General features: G+C 36.3%; 2 protein-coding genes across 2 annotated transcripts; one reads left to right on the top strand and one right to left on the bottom strand.

Moving 5' to 3' along the window:
* Nucleotides 1-723: 723 nt before the first annotated feature.
* On the bottom strand, nucleotides 724-8,603 carry LOC143587686 (ARF guanine-nucleotide exchange factor GNOM-like). The gene is made up of 3 exons (XM_077068911.1): nucleotides 8,568-8,603; nucleotides 3,612-6,244; nucleotides 724-2,585 (listed from the first exon to the last, which is right to left on the bottom strand). Exons 2-3 carry the CDS (start codon nucleotides 6,182-6,184, stop codon nucleotides 905-907), a joined length of 4,254 nt encoding a protein of 1,417 aa, XP_076925026.1. The 5' UTR covers nucleotides 6,185-6,244; nucleotides 8,568-8,603; the 3' UTR covers nucleotides 724-904.
* A 3,398-nt stretch (nucleotides 8,604-12,001) lies between these two features.
* LOC143587684 (uncharacterized) lies at nucleotides 12,002-12,827 on the top strand. The gene is made up of 2 exons (XM_077068909.1): nucleotides 12,002-12,074; nucleotides 12,298-12,827. Exons 1-2 carry the CDS (start codon nucleotides 12,002-12,004, stop codon nucleotides 12,825-12,827), a joined length of 603 nt encoding a protein of 200 aa, XP_076925024.1.
* The last annotated feature ends 9,123 nt before the right edge of the window (nucleotides 12,828-21,950 follow it).

The following is a 21,950-nucleotide window of genomic DNA, read 5'->3' as shown; positions in this document are numbered from 1 at the left end:
TAAATCCTTACACGAAGCTACGTGCCTCTCCTCTTCCTCATTTTTACTTTGTCCTACAGGATACTTTGGTAACTCAATATACACAAATTACACATATCATAACTTGAGAAATTACACATTATGTTGAATTTTTTTTTAATTAATTTTCTTAATGGATTTTGAGTAACGTTAATTTGTCTTTGCAAAGTTGATTTTGGCATCTCGAGTGGTGTTAGACACGGTTTCTTAGCCGGAGTGGTGAATTTGTATATCCGGTTAGTTATCGCAACCCTACGGTTTAATTAAGTGGTGTTTATTATTTGATACACATACATCACCGAAATAAATTGCGTCGAATCGAACATCTCCAGTGGTTTTATTATATTATTTTTTGTAGATTCTGGCATCCAACTGCCATCTTTTCAGAGTCTCGAGAAACAATGCAGGATTGTGAAAAGACGACTGGTAATGGCAAGAGGAGTATCCAAGGGGTTGGAGTCTAGTAAACTCTGCAACCACAACAGTTTTCTAAGAAACAAAGCAACTGCAACTTTTACATATCTGTCAAAAATTAGACAAACATATATAATATAATGATGATGATTATGATGATAATGATAATATTAATAATAATGCGTTTGGGTTAAAAGAGTTGGGAATGAAAGAATGATAAATGGAACCCTTGGGTATGGAATCTTCATTCCTCTCTGTCTATACTCACAATAACTGTACTTACCAACCTACCAAACAAACCTACTTCATTAACTTTCAGTGGCAAACATTAGATATTCAAGTCGTAAAACACATTCTTTACATGGATGGAATCTCGGCTTCTGGTTTCAAATTCTGTCATTTTAACCATCAATCAAGTTAGTCAACCACTAAACAACACCAAACAAGAATCACTCTGTAGTCTATACAACGGTCACCCGGTTGCTTCACTTTCACCGCCCACTTCTTGTCTTTGTTCATCCGGGATCACTTCTGACTGAATAGACGGCGCAATATTATTCACATGAAGCCAAGTCAGTTCCCATAAACTATCTCCACCAAGTGCACTTCTTTGAACCAAAACACCTTTCGTTTTCATCTCAATCAAAATGTTCTTCAAAATCTCGGGCACTAATTCTTGAAGCTTCTCGCTCTTCTTACCTCTAACTTTGGCTTTCGCATACTTTTCCATCCGACTAAGAACACCCAACCATAGTTTACAAAAAGTAGTTACTTGCGAAAGCTCAGGAAGTAATTGTAAAAACACTTTTGAAAGTAGTCTTAAGGCCAAAACAAGTGTTCCCTCCATGTTTCTAAAGTCTTTTTGAGTATGTCCTTGAGATATTTCTAGTAAGTCATCAAGAACCGTGAATATCACCATGTCGAAACACTGTAACCAGAGCCCGTTCTGGATGTTGACCTGGTCAACCCCGGTCAAACACATTTGCAACGATGCAAGCGCGTGGTTCCTAACATCTTCTCTTTGATCCAGACAAACTTTTCTCAACCCTTGCACAAGTCTCAACCACATCTCACCTATATCTTGACATGTTTTCGCAGCTTCGGTTTCCCCCATCGCAGCTCGGGCCTCTTGGGCCCACTGAGTTAGACACGTAACCGACCCCGACATTAAGTCAAGTGCGCGAATCGACCGGTCAGCATGCGCAACACGTGACTCGGCAAACTGCCTTGCTGCGTCTATACATGTGGTGAAATTAACCGGCATCAAGTTAATCCCATCCGACATAATAAACAAAAGTGCATCGAATCCGACCTCGGAAGCTTCCGGATACCGTGCGGTGATCGATAGCAAAGACGTGATCGTCTTCCAACCCATTTGTGAACGGATATGAGATGCATTTGCTTTAACTAAACGACTCACTTCCTGAGTTATCTGTTCACAATACGCATCTGCCACACATGCATCAAGTTTCAAAACCAACTGAAGTGACCTTAAAAGATCATCTGCTAGATTCTCTTTGTACGGAAGTAACCGTTGACAGATTCTTAAAAGTCCAAAAACTGCCTTTTCAACAAGCGCACACGGCATTGCAGTTGTCTGAACGATACTCGCTATGTGTTCATAAACACCCTGCCACAAAATTACAATTCTGTCCCTGTTGTTTAATGTAATTGCAATTAACAACTCTAAGCAGAAAACCGCGGTGTCTTCATCTTCAGGTGAACTGTTACTCTTTTGAGGCCGTCCAGCTGCCCAAGTGAGTGCCCGGGCAAGGTGTAATAACGAATCTGCTTGAAGAAACTTGCTTTCGGTGAAAATACTATCGATGTGACATTTTTGAATTGTTTGAAGAGTTCGTTGATGCGCAGCATGTTGTTGTTCAGTTGGTTGTAGTCTCGGTTCTTCTGTGTCTAAAGATAAGAGTTGACTGAACCGGCCCATTAGCCCGGATGACCGCCTAGGGGTGCTGACAGCTGTCATATGGGAATTGGATAAAGAGTTTGTTAGTGGTTTACCATGTCCTGGTTCAGATGAAAGCTCCGAATCATCAGCTGCATCACTAGCCACTCGAGCCGGAAGAAGACCGAGCTTGTGTAGCTTCAAGATGCAATCGAGAATGTTCCTCCACCCCGCCCGAATAAAATCACCATACCTATTATAATTGAATGATTATATCTTTAGCAAAAGTATTATTTATTTGAGGTTGATATTTCGACCCATTTAATTACGAACGGGTCAATTTGGGTTGTTTTATTCAAAACCGGTCAAATCGGCAAACTTAGCTAAATGGCTAATAGGCCCAAATGGGTTGAATGGATTGAAATTCATCCAAGGTCTTCTTTTTTATTGCATAAAACCTTGTATTTATGCACGTAATGTAATTAAACTGATTTTTAGGCATAATTAACATTGTTAGCTATAAAAAGAACAAAAGGGTTTCCTGTAAACATAGTTAACATTGGAATTCACTAAGAAACTTATTTTGACACATTACACAACCTAGGGGTGTGCACGAAACCGAAAAAACAATTTATAACTGAAATAACTGAACCCAAACAAAAACCGACGGTTTGTTTTTATGTTTTTGTAAAAATCGAATTTTCGGTTTGCTCTCAGGTTTGCATATAATGAAAACAGAAGGGGCCGAAATGAACCAAATCTATGCATTTTCATTTTTAGTTTTGAGTCTTTAGTAGATTAAAAGAATTTAACAATCCAACTATTTTAGCCCATGTATAATAATCAGTGAATACTCATTAACAAAGACTTGGGCCCTGATAATTTCAAGCCCAAATAACAGAGTCGTATGCATGAATTTTATTTTTTATTTTGAATGCTAAAATAATTTATAAGAAATAAATAAATAGTGTAACCCAAATATTTTAGCCTAAATGTATAACAATCAATTAATCATAATGAACAAAAAGATTTAGGCCCAAATTCATTATTTAGGGCCAATTTTTTTCAGCCCAAAAATTTCAAGCCCAAATGGTAAAACCAAGAAGACCAAGCAGTTTTAAAAAACTCAAAAACTGAATTTTCAGTCATTGGTTTGGTTTTAACCCAAAACCGACGCAAACCGAGTCATGCACACCCATTACACAACCCACATGAGAGGCCATCCTGCGATCTTTATTATCAATTTTTATCTAGAGAAAATATAAGGAATCACAGTTACCTATTGGCAATGGTGAAAACAGTTATAGTTGCCATCCGAGCCTTTGTATCATCACCAAACGCTAACACCGGTTCTTCAGCAGACGACGGGTTCAAGAGGGTGGTAAACTTGCAAAGAGAAACCACCAAATCATCCAAAACATCTTCAAGATGATGACAAGCTGAAATTTTAGCAACCGCTAAAAACCCATCGATACACGTTTGAAACACATCTTCCAGCTCAGCATGATCAAACACAACAGATATAGCAGCAATCGTTGGGCCAGACATCACAGCAAACATATCACGGTCAAGGTGACTTCTAGAATCCGACAAAATAAACGGTGCGCTTTTCTTCGACTTATGCATCAAGTCAATCCAACGGCTCGGATTCATTTCAGGAAACGCAGCACTTTGATCAGGAATTGTTCGTATCTCGTTTTTGCAAATCGAATCATAAAGCTCAGACAAGAATTCGCGAGGCAGATCATTTCCACCGTTAATGTGACGGTTATTTCTTATGAAATCCTCTTCTGTCATCTTTTTCTTAACTTGAACATTATGCTGATCTGTATTAAGCATAATTAACGAATAAGATAATAAAAGTGCAGCATCTTTGTTAGCAAGAATCTGAGGTGATTGCTCATAATATCTTTCAGAGAACGCCTCCAACACTCGCTGTATCTTTTGAGATTCTCCCGGTAACCTAAAGGTTTCTAGAAACAAGCGTAACGCGGTATCGAGATTCATATCTTGGAAATCAAATGTTCCGGCAAATTCATGAAGAACCAGAACACAAAATTCATCATGATTACCCAAAAAATCCCCAACAAGATTCTTATCTAAACCAGCAGTGTACCTGAAAAAGCAAGCCACACTTTGCGGGTCGAGTTTGACCGGTAAAAGATGTGTTCCTTGAAGAAACTCGAGCCCTTTTTTCGGGTCTCGGTTAAAATGATCGGCTCCAATCATAAGTCTCTTTTTTATATATTTTCTCCTGCGTACAAACGGGACCCAGCTATCGGGATCACTGTAATTATCACATTTAACCATCCAAAAAGGCGTATATTCTTCTAGGTTAACCGGAGCTAACTCAGAATTAACGGGTGCATTGCTGATTCTCTCAGCCATTCCTTGAATCACAGCAATTAAACCATCTAGCGCGAGAATATGCATTGAAGATAACGGGCAGTTAACTGGGAACGCACTTTTGCATAATAAACTAGCGAGATCTTCAAATATGTTGCTGCATGTTATATCACAATCCAGATTCGCGTACATCTCGACCATAAACGATTTCAGTCTACAAAAGTCAACAAGTGCCTCCATTGCAACTTCTTCTTGTTGATACGAAGCTCCGTATCGGCTTTGTGCAAGTCGTAAAATCACACACGAAAAGAACGCCTCGAGTTGGAGTTTAAGTTCGGTTCGCAAATGTTGATATAAGTTTAAAACAATGCCGCATATCATTGAGAGAATTAAAGGACTTGTTGATAAACCGAATTGCATGAGGTTACGAAAAAGCTCGTCTTGCACTAAGCTTAGTATTCTTGGATGGCGGCGTATGGCAGTTCCACCCAACTCAATTGCTGAGTTTATTAACCCTAAAGCAAAAAGAGGTACATCTTCATCATAAGCTACGGTGTTTGGCCTTTGACCAACCGCCATGTGTTCAACCGCGTTTAACAATGAACATAAGAAATGAAATATTTCCACCATGCATGGTACACCGTATGGTTCCGTCATTAAATTCAAATCATATGCAACCATATCTTTTCCAGTACTGAGAACCACCGTATTTTCATTCGTGGCAAAATTAGAGTCAAACTCAGAACCACCATTACCATTTTCCAACTGCTTACCAATATACGAACTGTCATCTGTCAACCCATTGACTTCTTGTTTGGCGACATCGGGAAGATGTGAAAAAATACACCTCACGATTTCATGCAATGTATGGCGGGCCATACGCTGCAACAACTCACCTTTATTTCCCGCTTGATGAACAACACGGAAACACGTGTTCACAATCGTACACACGTGTTGATTACTTAACATAACTGAAGCTTTACTTTTCATGCAAGCAAGTAAAACTTGTAAAATCTTCATTAAGACTACTTCTTCAGATGCGGGATCGGTTACCTCAAACCTGCAGCTTGTAACCGCATCAACTACCAAATGCATGGCATCTTCAACATTAACAGTGTTTAGATCGAGTACATCAAGGGTCAGGATCTTGTAAAGTGATGACAAGGCAACACCTGTAATCGGTGCACCGGTTTCATCGGATCGAATAACATCCAGAAACGGTTGGAGATAGACAGCTGGATTGATGCCGTGCCATGAATGCTGTATTGAGAATATTTGTCTTCTTAATGCTTTGAGAGATTGGATGAGGGTGTGCTCCAGCTGATCATCACCCGACATGTAACGGCCTCCCCATCTTGCGTTTCTTCTCATGACAGCTAATACAGCACCGATTTCAGAGTTAATCACGCATCCTAAAGCAGCTATGTCTCTATCAATGGTGTTTTCAAACTCTTCTGGTTCTTCTTCAATTGCTTTGATTCCAGGTTGCAGCTTTAATCGTCCCATTTTAAGATTATCTGGTATACGAATTCTGACCTCCAACTTTTACAACCTGCAAACAGCCCACTGGATAAACATATTAGTCAGATTAAGGGTTTACTGACACACATAAACAAAATCCAAATGAAAAGGACCAAAGATTAATATCTCATAAATGTGTTAAATTTGCCCAAGGATTTGGGGTTACAAGATTCATTAAAAGGGGCTTTAGGGTATTGGCTTTCAGCTGTGAGGTTTACATTGATTTAAAAAATAATCAAACACTTCTGCACATTTATTGTAGGTTTCACAGGACAGAAAAAGATATTTTAATATGCTCTGGTGCTGCATACTCAAGAGCTATTGTCAAAGAAATGCAAATAACAACCACTGATTTTACTTATAATAGGGAAGCTAATAGTCATGTATGTCAAGATTTTCAGCGAGAATTCGAATGATGCAAAAACACATGGTGAGTCATGAAAATGCAACCATATCGTGATTGGCAAAAGCTCGTCAATCTAAACTACAATGCGGTTTTGGTAAAGAAGGTAAATTTTTAGCCACACTAATGTGATGAGAAACTGGCATCAAAGAAAATAATCAGTTACACACCAAGTTTTGAGCTACAAAACATTTAGCACATATATTGCAAAATTGATTTAATCTTTTTGTTAGCTCAGACAGAATATTAAACATATGCTTTTGGAGCAAGTACATAGGTATTCTACTACAGCTGGTTCAGGTTTTCATCTACAAGTCAATTTGATAAGTTATACAAAGGCATTATATCCAATAAGAAAGGTGATACCAAAAATCAGAAGAAGTTCATTGGCTGCTTTAAACATGTTGCATTCGAATCTATGGGCAAATTACTTAATCATCTCTTACCCTAGTTAGATAATCACAACTCTTTGGTGATTTCCATTTACCATGAACCAATCGTTAATTGTGATGGAAATTGCATCTCAATTATCTTAGAAGAACGTTTCTTAAGTGTTAATTGGAAAGTATATCAAATATATATTATCACCGTATTGCCTGATATAGAAGGATTTAGGCTATGGCCTAATAGCCCTAAGAGTCTTAACTAACTTGATAATATATGAGGTTTCCTAGAAAGTTTATTAACTTTGATTAATTATTATATGCTTAGTACCTGCTCCGAATTGTAAAAGATCTAGAACTGTTATTTATATACTTTTGAGAGCTGCTTGGCATATTTTTATCTCTATCATGTATTCTCTTATTTATATCTCTGTTCTTGTTTACAACTATTCACAAAAAGAGCCCAAACCTAGTTTCATGGTAAACCTAACCAAATGTTAACTAAAAAGAAATGGTCAACACGTTTCATAGCAATAGAGTACTTTAAATGCCAGCATTCATAAACTGATGCGATCATAACATATATCAAAGGCACAAGTAATCAGAGATGTAAAAGCAGATCCCTTAAGGTAACAGGTTCTTGAGAGTTGATGGTGATGGAGAATATTTTTATGAAGCCTTTCACAGACCAGATAAATTGCTTAATTAAATACGAGAAAGCTTGTTTAGATAATCAACATGTCTTTCTACCATTTGCCTTTGATACATTTGGTTTTCTGGCTCCAGAGGCTGTGAAATTTTTGAGTAGGGTTCAGCGCGTCGTACACGGAACCTCTTCAGCTTCTAGGTCCCAAAGCTTCGTTTTTAGCAGGATTGGCTTTGCTGTTCAAAAGGGGGTTGCGGCGCAGTTTGTTGCCCGTTTGCCTGCCACTTTATTGTAATCGTTTTATAGTAAATTATATAAAACTTCGATTTGATTAAATACACAACACAGAGCATTACATCTGTATGTATGCATGTAATGACTCCGAACACCTTAAATGAGGGGGTGGGGCTACTAGTCACCTATCATGAAAATTGTCGGTTATTCAGCTGCACAAATGTAGAAAATCTCTGAAATGATAGTAGGTTATTTAGTTGCTTGCTTTGTTAGTTAGTCATTTAATGTTTATGATCTTCACATTTAATGTTTATTATATATATGCCAGCTTCCATGGCATCCCCCTGATAAACAGAAACGAAATGAAGTGATTATGATCTTACACGCAGACGTGTTCTTAGGCTGTCTACATGTAAATTGCACGCACATATGTATACTATACTTTAGATCCAGTCCAGCACACAAAAGAACGATGACGTAATCAAGTTAAGTATATTCGCAAGAGGATACTACTGATATATGAGCCTAATTTCACATGGATCACATCGCGAGGTGCACAAATCATAACATATGCGGCTTAGATGAAGTAGAAACCCTATATTATCTTAAACTGAGGGAAGGAGCAGCGGTTATGTGAATCATGGAACGCATAATTAGTGGTGAGAGAGAGAGATAGATAGATAGATAGTACCTTAACGTAACGGAAGTTGTTTGTTTGACGGAGATCCGGTGCCGGTGATTCAAGTCAGAGACTGAGACTTATTGGTTGGTTGGTTGGTTGGCCAAACAGAAAGAAAATGGTGGTAAATGTACCTTTACTAAACGTTAATTTCACTTTTTCCTTCCAATTTATTTTGTTCTGTTTTTCATGATACAATATCTTTTTTTTAACAGTCAACCAATATAGAATGCGGGGTAACTCAATGGTAAAAGGTCACCGTCACGTACCGAGCCCTTAAACGCCTCCAAGTTATCTCCAGTTTTGAGGAAAATCCACAGCACGAAGGCCCACTGATGGTAAAACCCGGATGCCCTCATGATCGAACTGAAAATCACAAAGATCTTAGTCTTTCTTCATAGAGCCACCCATATCCCCCCAAAGTGTTGTAAGTGAGAATTAAACTTGAGTCTCCATATCCATTGAAAACCCAAACTCCATACCACCACACCACATTTTTGTCTCTATTTGCATTTTAACTTTTCCCTTATAAACAAAAGATTAAGTTAATAAAAGAAATATAATCAATATTAGACATGTGGACTAATTTTGCATAAAACTAGTCACTTTTGCGCCGGCTTACACATTAAATAAACGTGATATCACTTTTACGATGATTAGACTAATAATAAACAACACATTGATACTTGTTATGTGACGCAAAACTTAAAGACTTTTGCACCGGTAGATGCAAATCTTGCCAACTTTAGCATCTTCTAGTGAAAATGTTATCGCGTATTTTGTTATAATTGGTTTTTCCTAATCAATAAAATATGTATAACGGTCAAAAAGATTCAAAAAAAATAAATGTGACTATTTTGGTAGCATGGCCAAATGTTATTTTCATGATTTTCAAATGGCAGATTAAAAAACATACAAATATTTTCCTATCAATTACAATAACAATAAGGTTATTGATAGCTTTTAAGTGAAAACAATACACATAACTTGATCAATGAAATCAATCTCAATTATCTGTCAGTAATCATCTTCTGATTGTGTTGAATCCCACGAAGTTCATCAGGCATTAGTCGCAAAACTTCAAGCCAAAAATGTCACCCCGGGGCTTAACAAAAACCTACACTACTAGCAATACTATTACAGGTCACTAGTCACTAGTCGCAAAACTTCAAGCCAAAAATGTCACTAGTCAACAAAATCAAAAAGTGTGTTGCCAAAGCCTGTCATTGTTATCAGCCGCGTCGCTTGACCCCTCCTCTTTTCAAATTGTATATTAGAGTAATCTCATAATAAAAATCAAAAATCCAAATTGCACTCCTTAATCACATGTAGCAAAAGTTGAAGGAGTTTGTGAAATTATAACCTTTTTCATGCCTAGGACATAAATTTCGATAGACAGAAAAAAAAATATGGTGATGATAGTAAATTGCAATCAAAACAAAATTATATTTTTTTAATCTACATCTTTTGTGTTAAACCTATTGTTTTTATTTGTAAGTGTGTTGATTCAGGTTATGCTCTAAAATCAATAAAATATAAAATAGCTAAAGAAAAGAACGGATCGTTAAAACTATTTCTCAACAAATTAGATTATTTTTGTATTAGTATAGTTTTTGTTATTGTTTTATAAACACCGTCTGATTTTTTTACACGTAAACTTTGGATGAAAAAACCAACACGGTGTAAAAAAGATCATCTTAGAGAAGAGAATGGGTTGCAAAATCATTTATCAAATAATTAGATTAGTTTTGTATGTGTAACTTTATTGTTGTATATGAACACTATCTATTTTAAGATGCCACTTTTGGATGAAAACAAAAACATATCCAATCTCTCCATTTTGCTACACTAGTTTTAAATAAATATCAGGTATTTATAATAAAATAATTCAATTATAATAGAAAGGCAGGTAAGCGAGAAACAAGCTGTGTCGTTACCCATTTTGTGGTAAAACTGATCCCACTGAAAATAAAGTTATCGTTCTTTGGCGTCGATGAGTTACTGTGCACGAGCCACTGAACTCTTTTTAGAAACCTAGCAACATCGGGGGCAAGAGACCCAAATGTATTGAAAGCAAAAGGAATGAAGGCATGCTGATTCTCGACAAACGCCTTCTAGCAATTTTTCCTGATTTTCCTTTAACACGGCCTGCCTAGCAACAAACCCGGTGTCCCTAAGCCGGACAAGAGGGGACACCCCAGTAAGGTCCACACAAGCATCCCCCCCCCCCCCCGCGCCCATCCAAACATAAGAATGTCCACTGGTCGGAGAGTAGAATTTCCTTCACGTGGATCCGACAAAGGACATCATTGACCAAATCATGTCTATATTTAAACCTCGAGAGTTCTTTGCAGTGAACCGCATATTCATCAAATTTATCTAAACAAAATTTACGACAGACCGGGCACTCATCAACTGGGAATAGGGGGATCATTAAACAATATTTAAGAATGGCCCAGTACTCCACTGCTGACATGTTCTGGCCTAACCCTTCGATGTGGATGACAGTAAAAAAGTCTTGAGCATGAGGAGCCTGAGCTCTCTGACGAGTGGACAGTCCAAACTTTTCTCCAAAACTTTGGATGATTTTACTATAAAAGGCCACTCGTCAAAGCATTTTGGGCTTATGGGGGGTGCCCTGATTAGCAAACCCGCCAAGATCAAGATCGGGAATAGAGTTGTGCAAACAATCCAACGCACACCCAAAATCGAAATCTAACCCATCAACACCACAATCTTGCAAAATGTGGTCCTGTAACTTCCAAGATTGTGCTCTCGAGGCTATGAAAACATATGTGGAAACATCCTTAGCTCAATATAATCCTAAACCACCAAAACGGATAGGGAGAGAGATTAGTCTCCATTGAAAACCCCCAAAAAACGGACCCCCACATACCACAATATCCGCAATCGCCGCTAAGAGCCCTTTGTCAAAAACAGAGACAACATCCTTAACAAACATAGGCTGGCATGTTCGAAGACCAGATATCTCATTAGGTCCACTGCTCTTGAAGCTCTGGTAATGGCCAAACTACTTATAAAACCAGCGTCCCGGCTAACAGCACCTCTAAGGAGTTTTACCCCTAACTCCGGTCTCCTAATCCCCATAGGAAATAAACCTACTTTTGCCTTTATCCCATTGCACGACGGCCAAAATTCTTTAGTTTTTATAATATTAGACTCAAGCCCCAAACTTGGCCCCTTGGATCTAATAATATCCAAGGCTTTAGCCACTTCAATGGCGTCTCCTATAAGCGTGCCATCATCTAAGTACCATGCATGGAAAAGTAGCTTGCAACCATCCCGTACCTGATGAATGAGGGGGTGTAAAGCTAATGCAAAGAGAAGGGTCCTAAAGGATTGCCTTGTTGAACCCCGGTAGTTGACTGGATACAATCATTCCCTACATATAGCCTAGCCGGTTGCCTGTAAAGAAAAATAACCTATAGGGAAATAAATGGGCACTGGCACGAACCTCATGCAAGAGTGTTGTCCTATCCACCTGGTTGAAGGCATTAGAAAAATCTGCTGTAAGCAAAGCCAGTGACCCATCATAGTGGAACATATTAAGAAATCTATTCGCACTATGAAGCGCCACCTCCGCTCCACTCAGGATCCCCACCCCGAATTATCATAGCTTCATAAATGTAAATGGTCTTTATTTATGCCTGCCTTAGATTAAGTTGCCCCTAGATCACGTTAAGTTATTTCTATCTTAGTATCTTTATATTCTCATCTAATTTCCATTAACAGCTACTAATGGTGGGATCATACCATTAACTGGTGACAACTTTGGTGCCTGGAAGGACTCTCTTATGCTTAATCTTGTCTTCCTGGATTTTAACTTTGCTCTTACAAGCAAGGAACCTGCAGAAGTAACTGACGAAAGCACTTCTGCTCAGCACTTACTATTCGAAAAATGGAAGAGCTGTAGTCGCGTGTCACTCATGCTTATGAAGAACTCCATCAGCATAGCCATAAGAGGAGCCATTCCAGACTCAGAAAATGCTAAGACCTATCTGGCTTATGTGGAGGAGCAGTTCAAAGGAACATCTAAGGCATATACTAGTACTCTTATTCTCAAGCCGGTGATGACTAAATATGATGGAAGAGGTGGCATTCGTGGGCACATTATGATGATGAACGACATGGCCCATACACTGAAGGGATTAGACTTGGAGATCAGTGATGGTTTTCTGGTACACTTCATCATGACTTCTCTTCCTGCTGCCTATGATCCTTTCAAAATCAACTACAACACTCAGAAGACAAATGAACTATGAGTGAGCTAATTGCTATGTGTGTGCAAGAGGAAGAGCGTATGAAGTTGGACAAACCTGAAGTTGCCTACATTGCCACCAGTTCCAAGAAGAGGAAGAACAATAATCCAAGAAAGGAGTTTGCTAAGGTTCAGAAGACTAACTCAGGTGCTACCTCTAGCTCTCAAGCCTTTTTGCGAGTTCTGTAAGAAGTACATTCATAAGTAGAAAGACTGCCCAGACTTTAAGGAGTGGCCGGCTAAGAAAGGTAATGATCTCGTTATGATTCTTATAAGTCTTATAATTTAAATGTTCTTGTTAATACTTGGTGGTTTGATTCTGGTTATATGGTTCATATAACCAATTCTACTCAGGGATTTCTTTCAGTCTGGAAGCTGGCAAGAAACCAAAGAACACTAAGACTAGGGAATGATAAAGAACTTGAAGTCAAGGCTGTGGGAACTTTACAATTAATAATGAAAACTGGTTTATGTATTAAACTTTATGATACCTTATATATTCCTGAGATTTCTCGGAATCTTGTATCAGGACCAAAGTTAGACGTGGAAGGTTTTGATGTTTCTCATGGTCGTGACAAACTTACTATTTCTTTTAATTCTCAAGTTTTTGGTTAGGGCTTTTTTGATGGTGGTCTCTATAGATTAGAACTAGATGATACTTTCTCTAAATATGTTATTATGTAATATTAATGAATCACTTACACATATTAAAGAGAACAAGACTTAGATCTATGTTGTGGCATCAACGTTTAGGCCACATCTCATGAGACCAGTTAGCCCGACTCGTGAAGAATGAAGTCTTACCACATCTCGATTTCACTGACTTTGAAACATCTATCAAAATGCTTAAAAGGAAAAATGACATCAACAAATAAGAAAGGTACCACTCGAAGCTCTAATTTATTAAAACTCATTCACAATGATATAAGGGGTCCTTACCCCAATGCTAGCATTACTGGACATACTTCATTTATCACTTTCATTGACGATTATTCTTGTTATATGTACATGTATCTCATTAAGGAAAAATCTGAATATGTTACAACTTTTAAAGATTATAAACCTGAAGTTGAAAAATAGCTAGATCGTCAAATAAAAGTTGTAAGATCGGATAGAAGAGGTGAATATTATGGAAGACATACTGATGTGGATCAAGCTCCCGGTCCATTTTATGAATTTTGTAAGGGCCACATAATCATGAACCAATACACTATGCTAGGTTGATGTGAGAAATTATATATATAAATAAAATAAAAGTTAATTCATAACTAAGCTTTAAAACCAAAGAACCTAACTTAGTTCACACAATCGGCAAGTGTACTGGTCGCGTGTAGCAAGAGAAAGGAAGTCCGGGTATCGAACTCAACGACACTAGTGGTGGCTCGGATACTTAACCCTAACTAAGTCCCGCCCTAAAATATTTTCAATTGATTTTAATTTAAACTAATTTAATTAACTAGATTACTAACTAAACTAACTTAAGAAAACTAACTGGAAAACTTGACGGCACTAACAAAGCTCTCATATATGATGAAGAGGAACCACCTAGGTCAGGTATTCTAATGATGATTAACGAGCCTCAGATATTAACGAACATGTGTAACCGGATTCTAAAAATAGATAAACTAAAGAGACAAAGGGCAACTAGATCTCCGGGTAGGTCACACTAATGAATCCCTAAACAAATCTGGAAAACACTTATCAAATACCGGCGAGAGTTTAACGTATCCTAACGGCACATCTTCGGGTAGGTCTTAGTGTCACAATTTCCTCTAAGACCCGTACTCATAACACATCTAGGGAATATAGGGATAATTCAATTTAAATCACGTAGTAACTCGACTTACAATTCAACCCAACCTAATAAAGATGAATCGATCGATGTCTCGCAACGGTCAACCTAAAATGACTAAGCAAAAGGACAAATCGACTATAATTATCTGGGTAGGACTAAAAAGATGTGGACTATCGGGTTAGACAAACTTGACCAAATAAACCCTATGACTAGCTAAATCATAAAACAACCGAAAACACATAGTAAATGGTAAAGCATGCAACCCTAAACCAACACGTAACTAATTCATGCAAGACAAGATCACGCGGGGTTTAATATAAGACCAAAATATTATCATACAAACTAGTATGTCAGAAACCAAACAATACAAATCAGAACTTTACATTAAAAACTCAACACTTGTTCATTAAATAAACTAAGAACTCGTCAAACAATCATAATTCAACCATAACCTAGGTGGTTCTAACAAGTTTAGCCAATAACCATCATCAAAACAAGATAAATATCAAAGCAAATCAGATTCAACATGTTTATAATTCTGTAATGATAAAAACTCGACAAAATTTTTTCACATGTGGATCTCTAGCTTGAAACTCGACAAAGATGCCCTTTATTTTTCGTGCGTCATATTTCTTCTCTGATTTTCCATTCTTCCTTTAAAAGGCTATCCATGTCGTAATGTAAGTAAATTCAGTCTTTCACACTCCCTAGATATAGTAGTTTCAAGTCTTGATTCAAGTTCAAATTCGGAGGCTCTTTCTAGTGAAAGAGTTTCAAGTCTTGATTCAAGTTAAAATTCGGAGGTTCCCTCTAGTGAAAGGGTTCAAGCCACATCAAGCCGAGATGACTTGGTTTGTTGACGACCTGAGCTCGAGATATGCAGTCATCTCGAGCTTTAATACTATACATTATGTTGAGATGGTTTTTCTAACTGCACTAAAAAATTTTAATGTATAGTAAATGGGCGTATAAACCTATGTAGTCAATCTCGGTGGTATCTCAGTTATCAGTCCTCATGTGAAATATCGGTCAGAATATCTATACTGATAATATCGGCGATATTGACCGATTTTTCACCGATATATTACTGATATTCCCGATATCAGAATTTTAAGTCTTAATTTTCAACTTTTAGTGTTTAATCTTAGTTTTTTGAGTCTTAGTAATTTTATATTTGTTACAATCTGGGTTTAAAATAGCGCGCTCGAGACAAGGTGAGGCGAGAAGCGACATAAGGCGAACACCTCAACGCTTTTGCCTACCCAAGGCGAAGCCTGTTAAAAAACGAACGGTTTTTGCGCTTTTGTGCGAGGCGAAAAAGCAAGGAGGCAAAGGCTTTATGTACAAAAAGCGACCAGTTAACCCATTTTCAACTTAACCTTTATAATTAGTCATTTCTAGACTTTTCACATTTGGTAATAAACTTTTGAAAGTTGAAACACTTTTGAGTAGTGCTCTTTTGGAAACACTTATGAGTAATTTGGTACTCGATAACTTGTTTTTATGCTACTTTGATATTTTGGGCGAGTAATGTGGTACTCGAAAAATTATAATACACTACGTTTAGAATTTTGGGATATATATGTGTTGATGTTTCAGACGTTTAATATATATTATGATGCGGTTTGTCTATAATATGTTGCTTATAAATAATTACATATTTTTTAAAATACAGTCGCCTCGTGTTCAAAAATCGTTCGCTTTTGCGCTTTTCGCTTTTCGCCTCGGATGAGGACCTCTTCGCTTTTGTTTGCCTCACGCTTTTTTAAACCAAGGTTACAATTGTAGTGTTTTGCAAGTTGTAAAAAGGATAATTTGTTAATAGTATGTGAGTATACTGAATTGTTAGTATTAAAGTGCTATATATATATAGGATTTGGTTCATTTCAGAAGTGTTTCTTAGAGCGTGAAGTGCGAGAAGACCAATCACATGATTTATTTTTTAATTTTTTATTATTTAAATAAAAAGGTATGTTAGTAAAATATAAAATGTTTATTTTGTAACTCATACTCATTAATGGTTTAATTAATGTTTAAGTTACTAACAAATGATAAGTTATTATTATTATTATTATTATTTGTTTCATCTAAAATTTGAAAAATTAAAATCCATTTGATCTAAAATCATTTTATTCTAAATGGCTAATTAATTTTTTTTATTTGATATCTAATGTGAAGTGTTTTTTTTTTTAATTTTATTTTAATCAACTAATTTAGTGTAGGCTTATCTTATGTAATGTAGATAAAGTTACGTAATCTAGTGTATGCACACTTTCAAATTTTGTATAGTCATAACTAATGTAGTGTAGACATATCATATATAGTCTTGAAAAAACTAATGTAATGTAGGCTTATTTTCAAATGTTGTGTAATCATAACAAATGTTGTGTAGATATATCAAATGTAGTGTAGGCAAAACTAATATAGGGTAGGAACACTTTCAAATATTATATAGTCATAACTAATGTGGTGTAGAAATATCATATGTAGTGTAGGCAAAACTGATGTAGCGTAGGCTTACTTTCAAATGTAGTGTATGCACACTTTCAAGTGTCGTATAGTCATAACTAATGTAGTGTAGATATATATAGTGTTGTGTAAGCAAAACTAATGTAGTGTAGTGTAGGCACACTTTCAAATGTTAGTAGTCATAACTAATGTATTTTGGACATATTTAATGTAGTGTATGGACACTTTCACATGCTGTGTTGTCATAATTAATGTCGTGTAGAAATATCTAATGTAGTGTAGTTACTTGAGACAAGTTGGAGTATGTTTTTATGTATCATGTATATGTATTAAACTAGTATTAATCATCTAATGAGCATTAATTACTAGAAAAAATAACCGACGAATTCATTAATGCATGGTTTAATTAGGCCAACACCATAAAAGACATGCATGCCCTTTTTAATTAAAAATATGTCATAAATATGTGTCTTTATTTACGATAATGTCATTTCTATTGTTGACCATTGATTAAACACAATCAATGGTCTAGATTCATTTCTCGCACTTCTCGCTATAATATCACTTCTCGCATGATCCATCCCCTATATATATATATATATATATATATATATATATATATATATATATGGGGGAAGGATGGAGAAGTATAGTTTGAAAACCCTTTTGATGAGAAAACCCGCGAAAACCCTATGTAACATCTTTTTTTTGTTACATATAATATATGTTGTTACATTTAATACAAAATATCAAAAACATAAAAAAAATGTTTTGCTATTTTTTTTATATTTTTTTAGTAATTTTTATATATGTTTTCAGGAGAGAGAAAATGTAAATAAACTTTTACATTTTTATTAACTTTAATTGAGTAGCACAAGATTTAATCTTTAATTAAAACATGTGGTTGAGAATGGGTTTCTAGAGTTTTTCACAACTCAAGTGGGTTTTTATTCTATCCTAACCCGGGGAAGGATAATTTGAGAACTTGATGATTTGTAATAACTTTAAGAACTCAATATGGACCACACAAAATTTAAATGGGTATAGAATATGTGGATGAGACTAAATCTAATTAAAAAATAAATTATGAAAGAGAATAAAGATGTGTGATAATTACAGTATTTTAAACGTTAGTTACACCTATGTAAAAAGTTGATTCGATGTGTAAAAAAATTCGGTAACTTTTTTTACGTACATGTAACCTACATATTACATATATGTAAAAAAATTTCAAAAAAAAAATTGTTACGTTGAGTTCTTTCGAGTTCTTAAAACTCAAAGTGATTCTAAAAAAATTACACACACACACACATATATAGAGTGGGGCTATAACAAAAAGTGAGGTGTGTCTAAGAGCATTCTCATCCAACCCCTCATTTTATGTGAGAGGTGTTTTTATAATTTAGAGAGTAATTCAGGGTGTTGTGAGTGAAGAGTTTTTATATTTTAGAAAAAGTGGTGATTTTTCTGTATATTTGAAAAGTTACTGTTCACCCCATTATGAAAGTGGTTGTGAGTGAATGAAAGAGAAAATGTAATGATAAAAGGTATAAAAAGTATTATTTAATTGAAATCAAAAGAGAGAAAATATAGTGAGTTTTAGTGTAATTTTTGGTTTAGGGATAGAGAGTGGGATGTGAATGGTCTAAGAAGTGTAAGAAGGGATCTGACGTGTTGGATGAAGTGATCTAGTGGTTGAGATGCTAGGTGTGTTTTTTAGTAGATGTGTCTAATTTTAAGTTCTTAATTTAAGTGTGTCAGGGGCAAAAAAAAGTCTTTTTAAAGTAGCTGAACATGCAAACCGTCAACTATATTTGTTTAGAAAGTCCGATTTTTAAGCCTATGATTTGATTTTAGTTCTTCTCTCTATAATATCTTCTAAAAAATCAAATATATTTAGACGAAAAACAGTAGACACATTGGATTCTGGATTGTTCTTCGCAGACGACGTCAATGGAATCAAAATCACAAATGAAATCGACCGATGGTTTGAGTAATGTTGAAGGTGTGTCTTTTAATAAGAATAATTATAGTTGTTAATGGGGGGAAATATCCCCAATTTCTAGGGTTTTATTGTTTAATTTGACGCTATGCGAGAATTTGATTACTGATTGTGTGTTATCGATTGATGATTGTCTATTATGCGGGTTGGTAGTGTGTTATCGATTGGTGTGTGCGTATTTTGTGGGTTTGGGGGTGGTCTGCAACAGTCAAATGTGGTGTGTGATAGTATAGTTGTAAATGGGGGATTAGATTTCGACAGTGTGTTATCAACATGGGTTTGTGTGTTATTTTTCTTGAGTTTTTTGTTCTGTGGTGTGTTATAATTTATCGATACGGTAAAGAATTTTGATGAATGTTTAGTGATCTATGGAATGTGAAGTATTGTATGCTTGTTGATTACTTTGCTTTCTAGTTCATAAGATGTTAATATTTTTGTTCTGTGGTGTGTTCAAATTTATTATTACGGTGCTGAATCCTGGTTAATGTTTAGTGTTATATGGTATGTTAAGTTTTATTTGGTTGTTCGATACTCTGTTTTATAGTTCGTTACAATTTATGAGAAGTGTGTTACAACACTAATTTTTGTAGTTGTTATGTTGAGTTCTAGGTGGGTAGATATCATGTGTGTTTGGATAGGGATGATTGCTGGATTCATGAATGACTGATGTGTTTGTGTTGATAGTCCCAGTTCGGAGAAGCCCAAGATTAGTAAACAACACAAGTGCGGGAAATATCGGGCCAAACAAAGAAGTTAACAAAGGAACGAAAATAAAAGGTAAAAAAGTAAATACTTGTGTTGATGTTAAATTGTATTGACTGAGTAATGCGTTTTCTGTTGGTTGGTGTTTTTTTTGTTTGATTGTATATGAAGAATTTGGTATGAAAACGAAGATAAGTGGATCAGCTTGTTCGGGAAAACCACATGTACATGTCGTCGTGCCTTTTTAGAAAAGTAAGTTTTACGGTTTGTGTAGTTTACTTAATTATAACACGATTGGTGTTACAAGTGTTGAGATTGATTAGGTTTGTTTAAAATATAAAATAAACAGGTTCAAGAAGCGATTCAGATGATGATTTTGCAAATCCACTTGTGAAGTTGTATCAAAGAAGTAAGGGTAAATTGTACGGACATAGTGTGTTTCACCAGTATAGTGGGGAAAAGATGAGACCCAGGGTTAAGGCAAGCTTATTTCATGAATACATTACCAAGTTGTCAAATGAACAAAAGAAAAAGGTAATGCAAATGGGTTTTGGTAGCATTCTAGATATAAACGTAGCAAACATACCAACGGGGTTAGGTTACTGGCTCGTTAAAAACTACAACCTCGACAGTAGTGTTCTAAATTTGGGAGATAAACAAATTAAAAAAAAAAAACTCCTCAACTAGTAGAACGGTTGTTAGGAATACCTAGGGGGAAGGTTGAGAGAGTTGAAACAAATAAGACAAGGATAGAAGATGAAGTTGTAAATAGGTGAAGGAATCAATTCGTTGACCCGAAGGCAAAGGTGTGCCCGCTAAAGTTTATGGAGCATGCAAAAACCCAGATAGATAGTGGGTGGCATTTCAAAATGAGCTTTCTCGTTGTGTTTGGCACATATATGGGAGATATTACTAGTAACAACACAGTGAACCAACGATTCATACCATCAGTTAAAGATATTGAAGCGATTAGGGAGATGAATTGCTGTGAATACGAGGTGACATCATTAGAAGAACCCGTAAAAAATGGAAAGAAAACAGAGAGTATAACGGGTCAATGACAATGCTTGCGGTACATTATTTGTTTTATGTTTAACTTAGTTTTAAGTAGTTAATGTTATAGTTTTAACAATTGTGATGCAGCCTGCGTACGCAAATGAACACTTTGGAAGTGTGGTGGAAAAGGGAAAAATATTGTTGCCAGTGAAAATCTTTAAAGACGATGATCTTTGTAAACTACAAGATTTATTGGAAAGTAATCGACTGGGTGATCGCGCCTCGTTAGGAAAAGTTGTAAAAAATGGAAAGAGACAGAAGGTGAAGGTTGGTGGTGGTAACGCTTTGACAAAGTTTACCAAAAAGGATCTAAAGAACATGGTGATCAGAAAACAAACATCGGGCATGAAAAGGAAAGCGTGTGAAAGAAAAGGACTGGGATGATGACATGGCAGATAAGGGTGGTGTCGTGGAGTCTAAAGACATTCAAGAGGCTGTTATAGAATTCAAAGATCCATTATATATGCCGACACAAACCGACGAGGAGGTACGTACTAGTTGCTGGTTTTTTTTTATGTCAATTGGATGTATGTATTGTCATCTAATTTTATTTTCACAGTTTGTTGATGGTGTTAAAATAATAGGAGTGGGCTGAAAGGCTAACTGACTTGATGCAACATTTTGATAACGTGTATGGCGATATATGCCGTGAGTTTGAAGAAGCACACGACATGTATTCCGGTCGCCTCTTGATAAAAGAACTTGAAGAACAGTGGAAGACGATTCTTGGTAAATACACTAGTAAGATGGAAGACGATGTGAAAAAGAATGAAGGTTTCTTGAACGTTGATACATACCGGGAAGTGAAAATAAACATTCGAAGGGCTGAATCTCCTCAAGTAGTGACAACACCCAAAAACCTGAAGGTGGTTTAATTTACCGGAAGTTAACGTCCAGCCGGCAGATAGGAAAACGGTGGACGAAACACCAAGATCTTTAAGTAAGGGAAAGCAAGTAGTATTTGAAAGTCAGGACACAACAGGTAGAGATTTACAGTTAAACGAGCAAAGGCCACGATGACATAGGTTCCAATCTGAAGCCTTTTGCTAAACGTGCGGTGAATTTGGGAGATGCAATTTCTTAGGCGGAAAGTAGCATGGCAG

The sequence above is a fragment of the Bidens hawaiensis genome, unplaced genomic scaffold (assembly GCF_021521415.1).
Source record: "Bidens hawaiensis isolate Kalapana, Puna unplaced genomic scaffold, B.hawaiensis_p1.1 tig00035837_1, whole genome shotgun sequence".
In the NCBI taxonomy this organism is placed as follows: Eukaryota; Viridiplantae; Streptophyta; class Magnoliopsida; order Asterales; family Asteraceae; genus Bidens; species Bidens hawaiensis.
This window is presented reverse-complemented; position numbering and strand designations above follow the sequence as displayed.

What these genes read in the sequence shown, in the direction of transcription:
- LOC143587684 (XM_077068909.1), top strand. Translation starts at nt 12,002, where the DNA reads ATGGGCACTGGCACGAACCTCATGCAAGAGTGTTGTCCTATCCACCTG. An exon ending in AGGCATTAGAAAAATCTGCT is followed by an intron (nt 12,075 to 12,297) that starts GTAAGCAAAGCC and finishes TTCCATTAACAG; the next exon opens with CTACTAATGGTGGGATCATA.
- LOC143587686 (XM_077068911.1), bottom strand. Translation starts at nt 6,184, where the DNA reads ATGGGACGATTAAAGCTGCAACCTGGAATCAAAGCAATTGAAGAAGAA. An exon ending in GTTTTCACCATTGCCAATAG is followed by an intron (nt 2,586 to 3,611) that starts GTAACTGTGATT and finishes CAATTATAATAG; the next exon opens with GTATGGTGATTTTATTCGGG.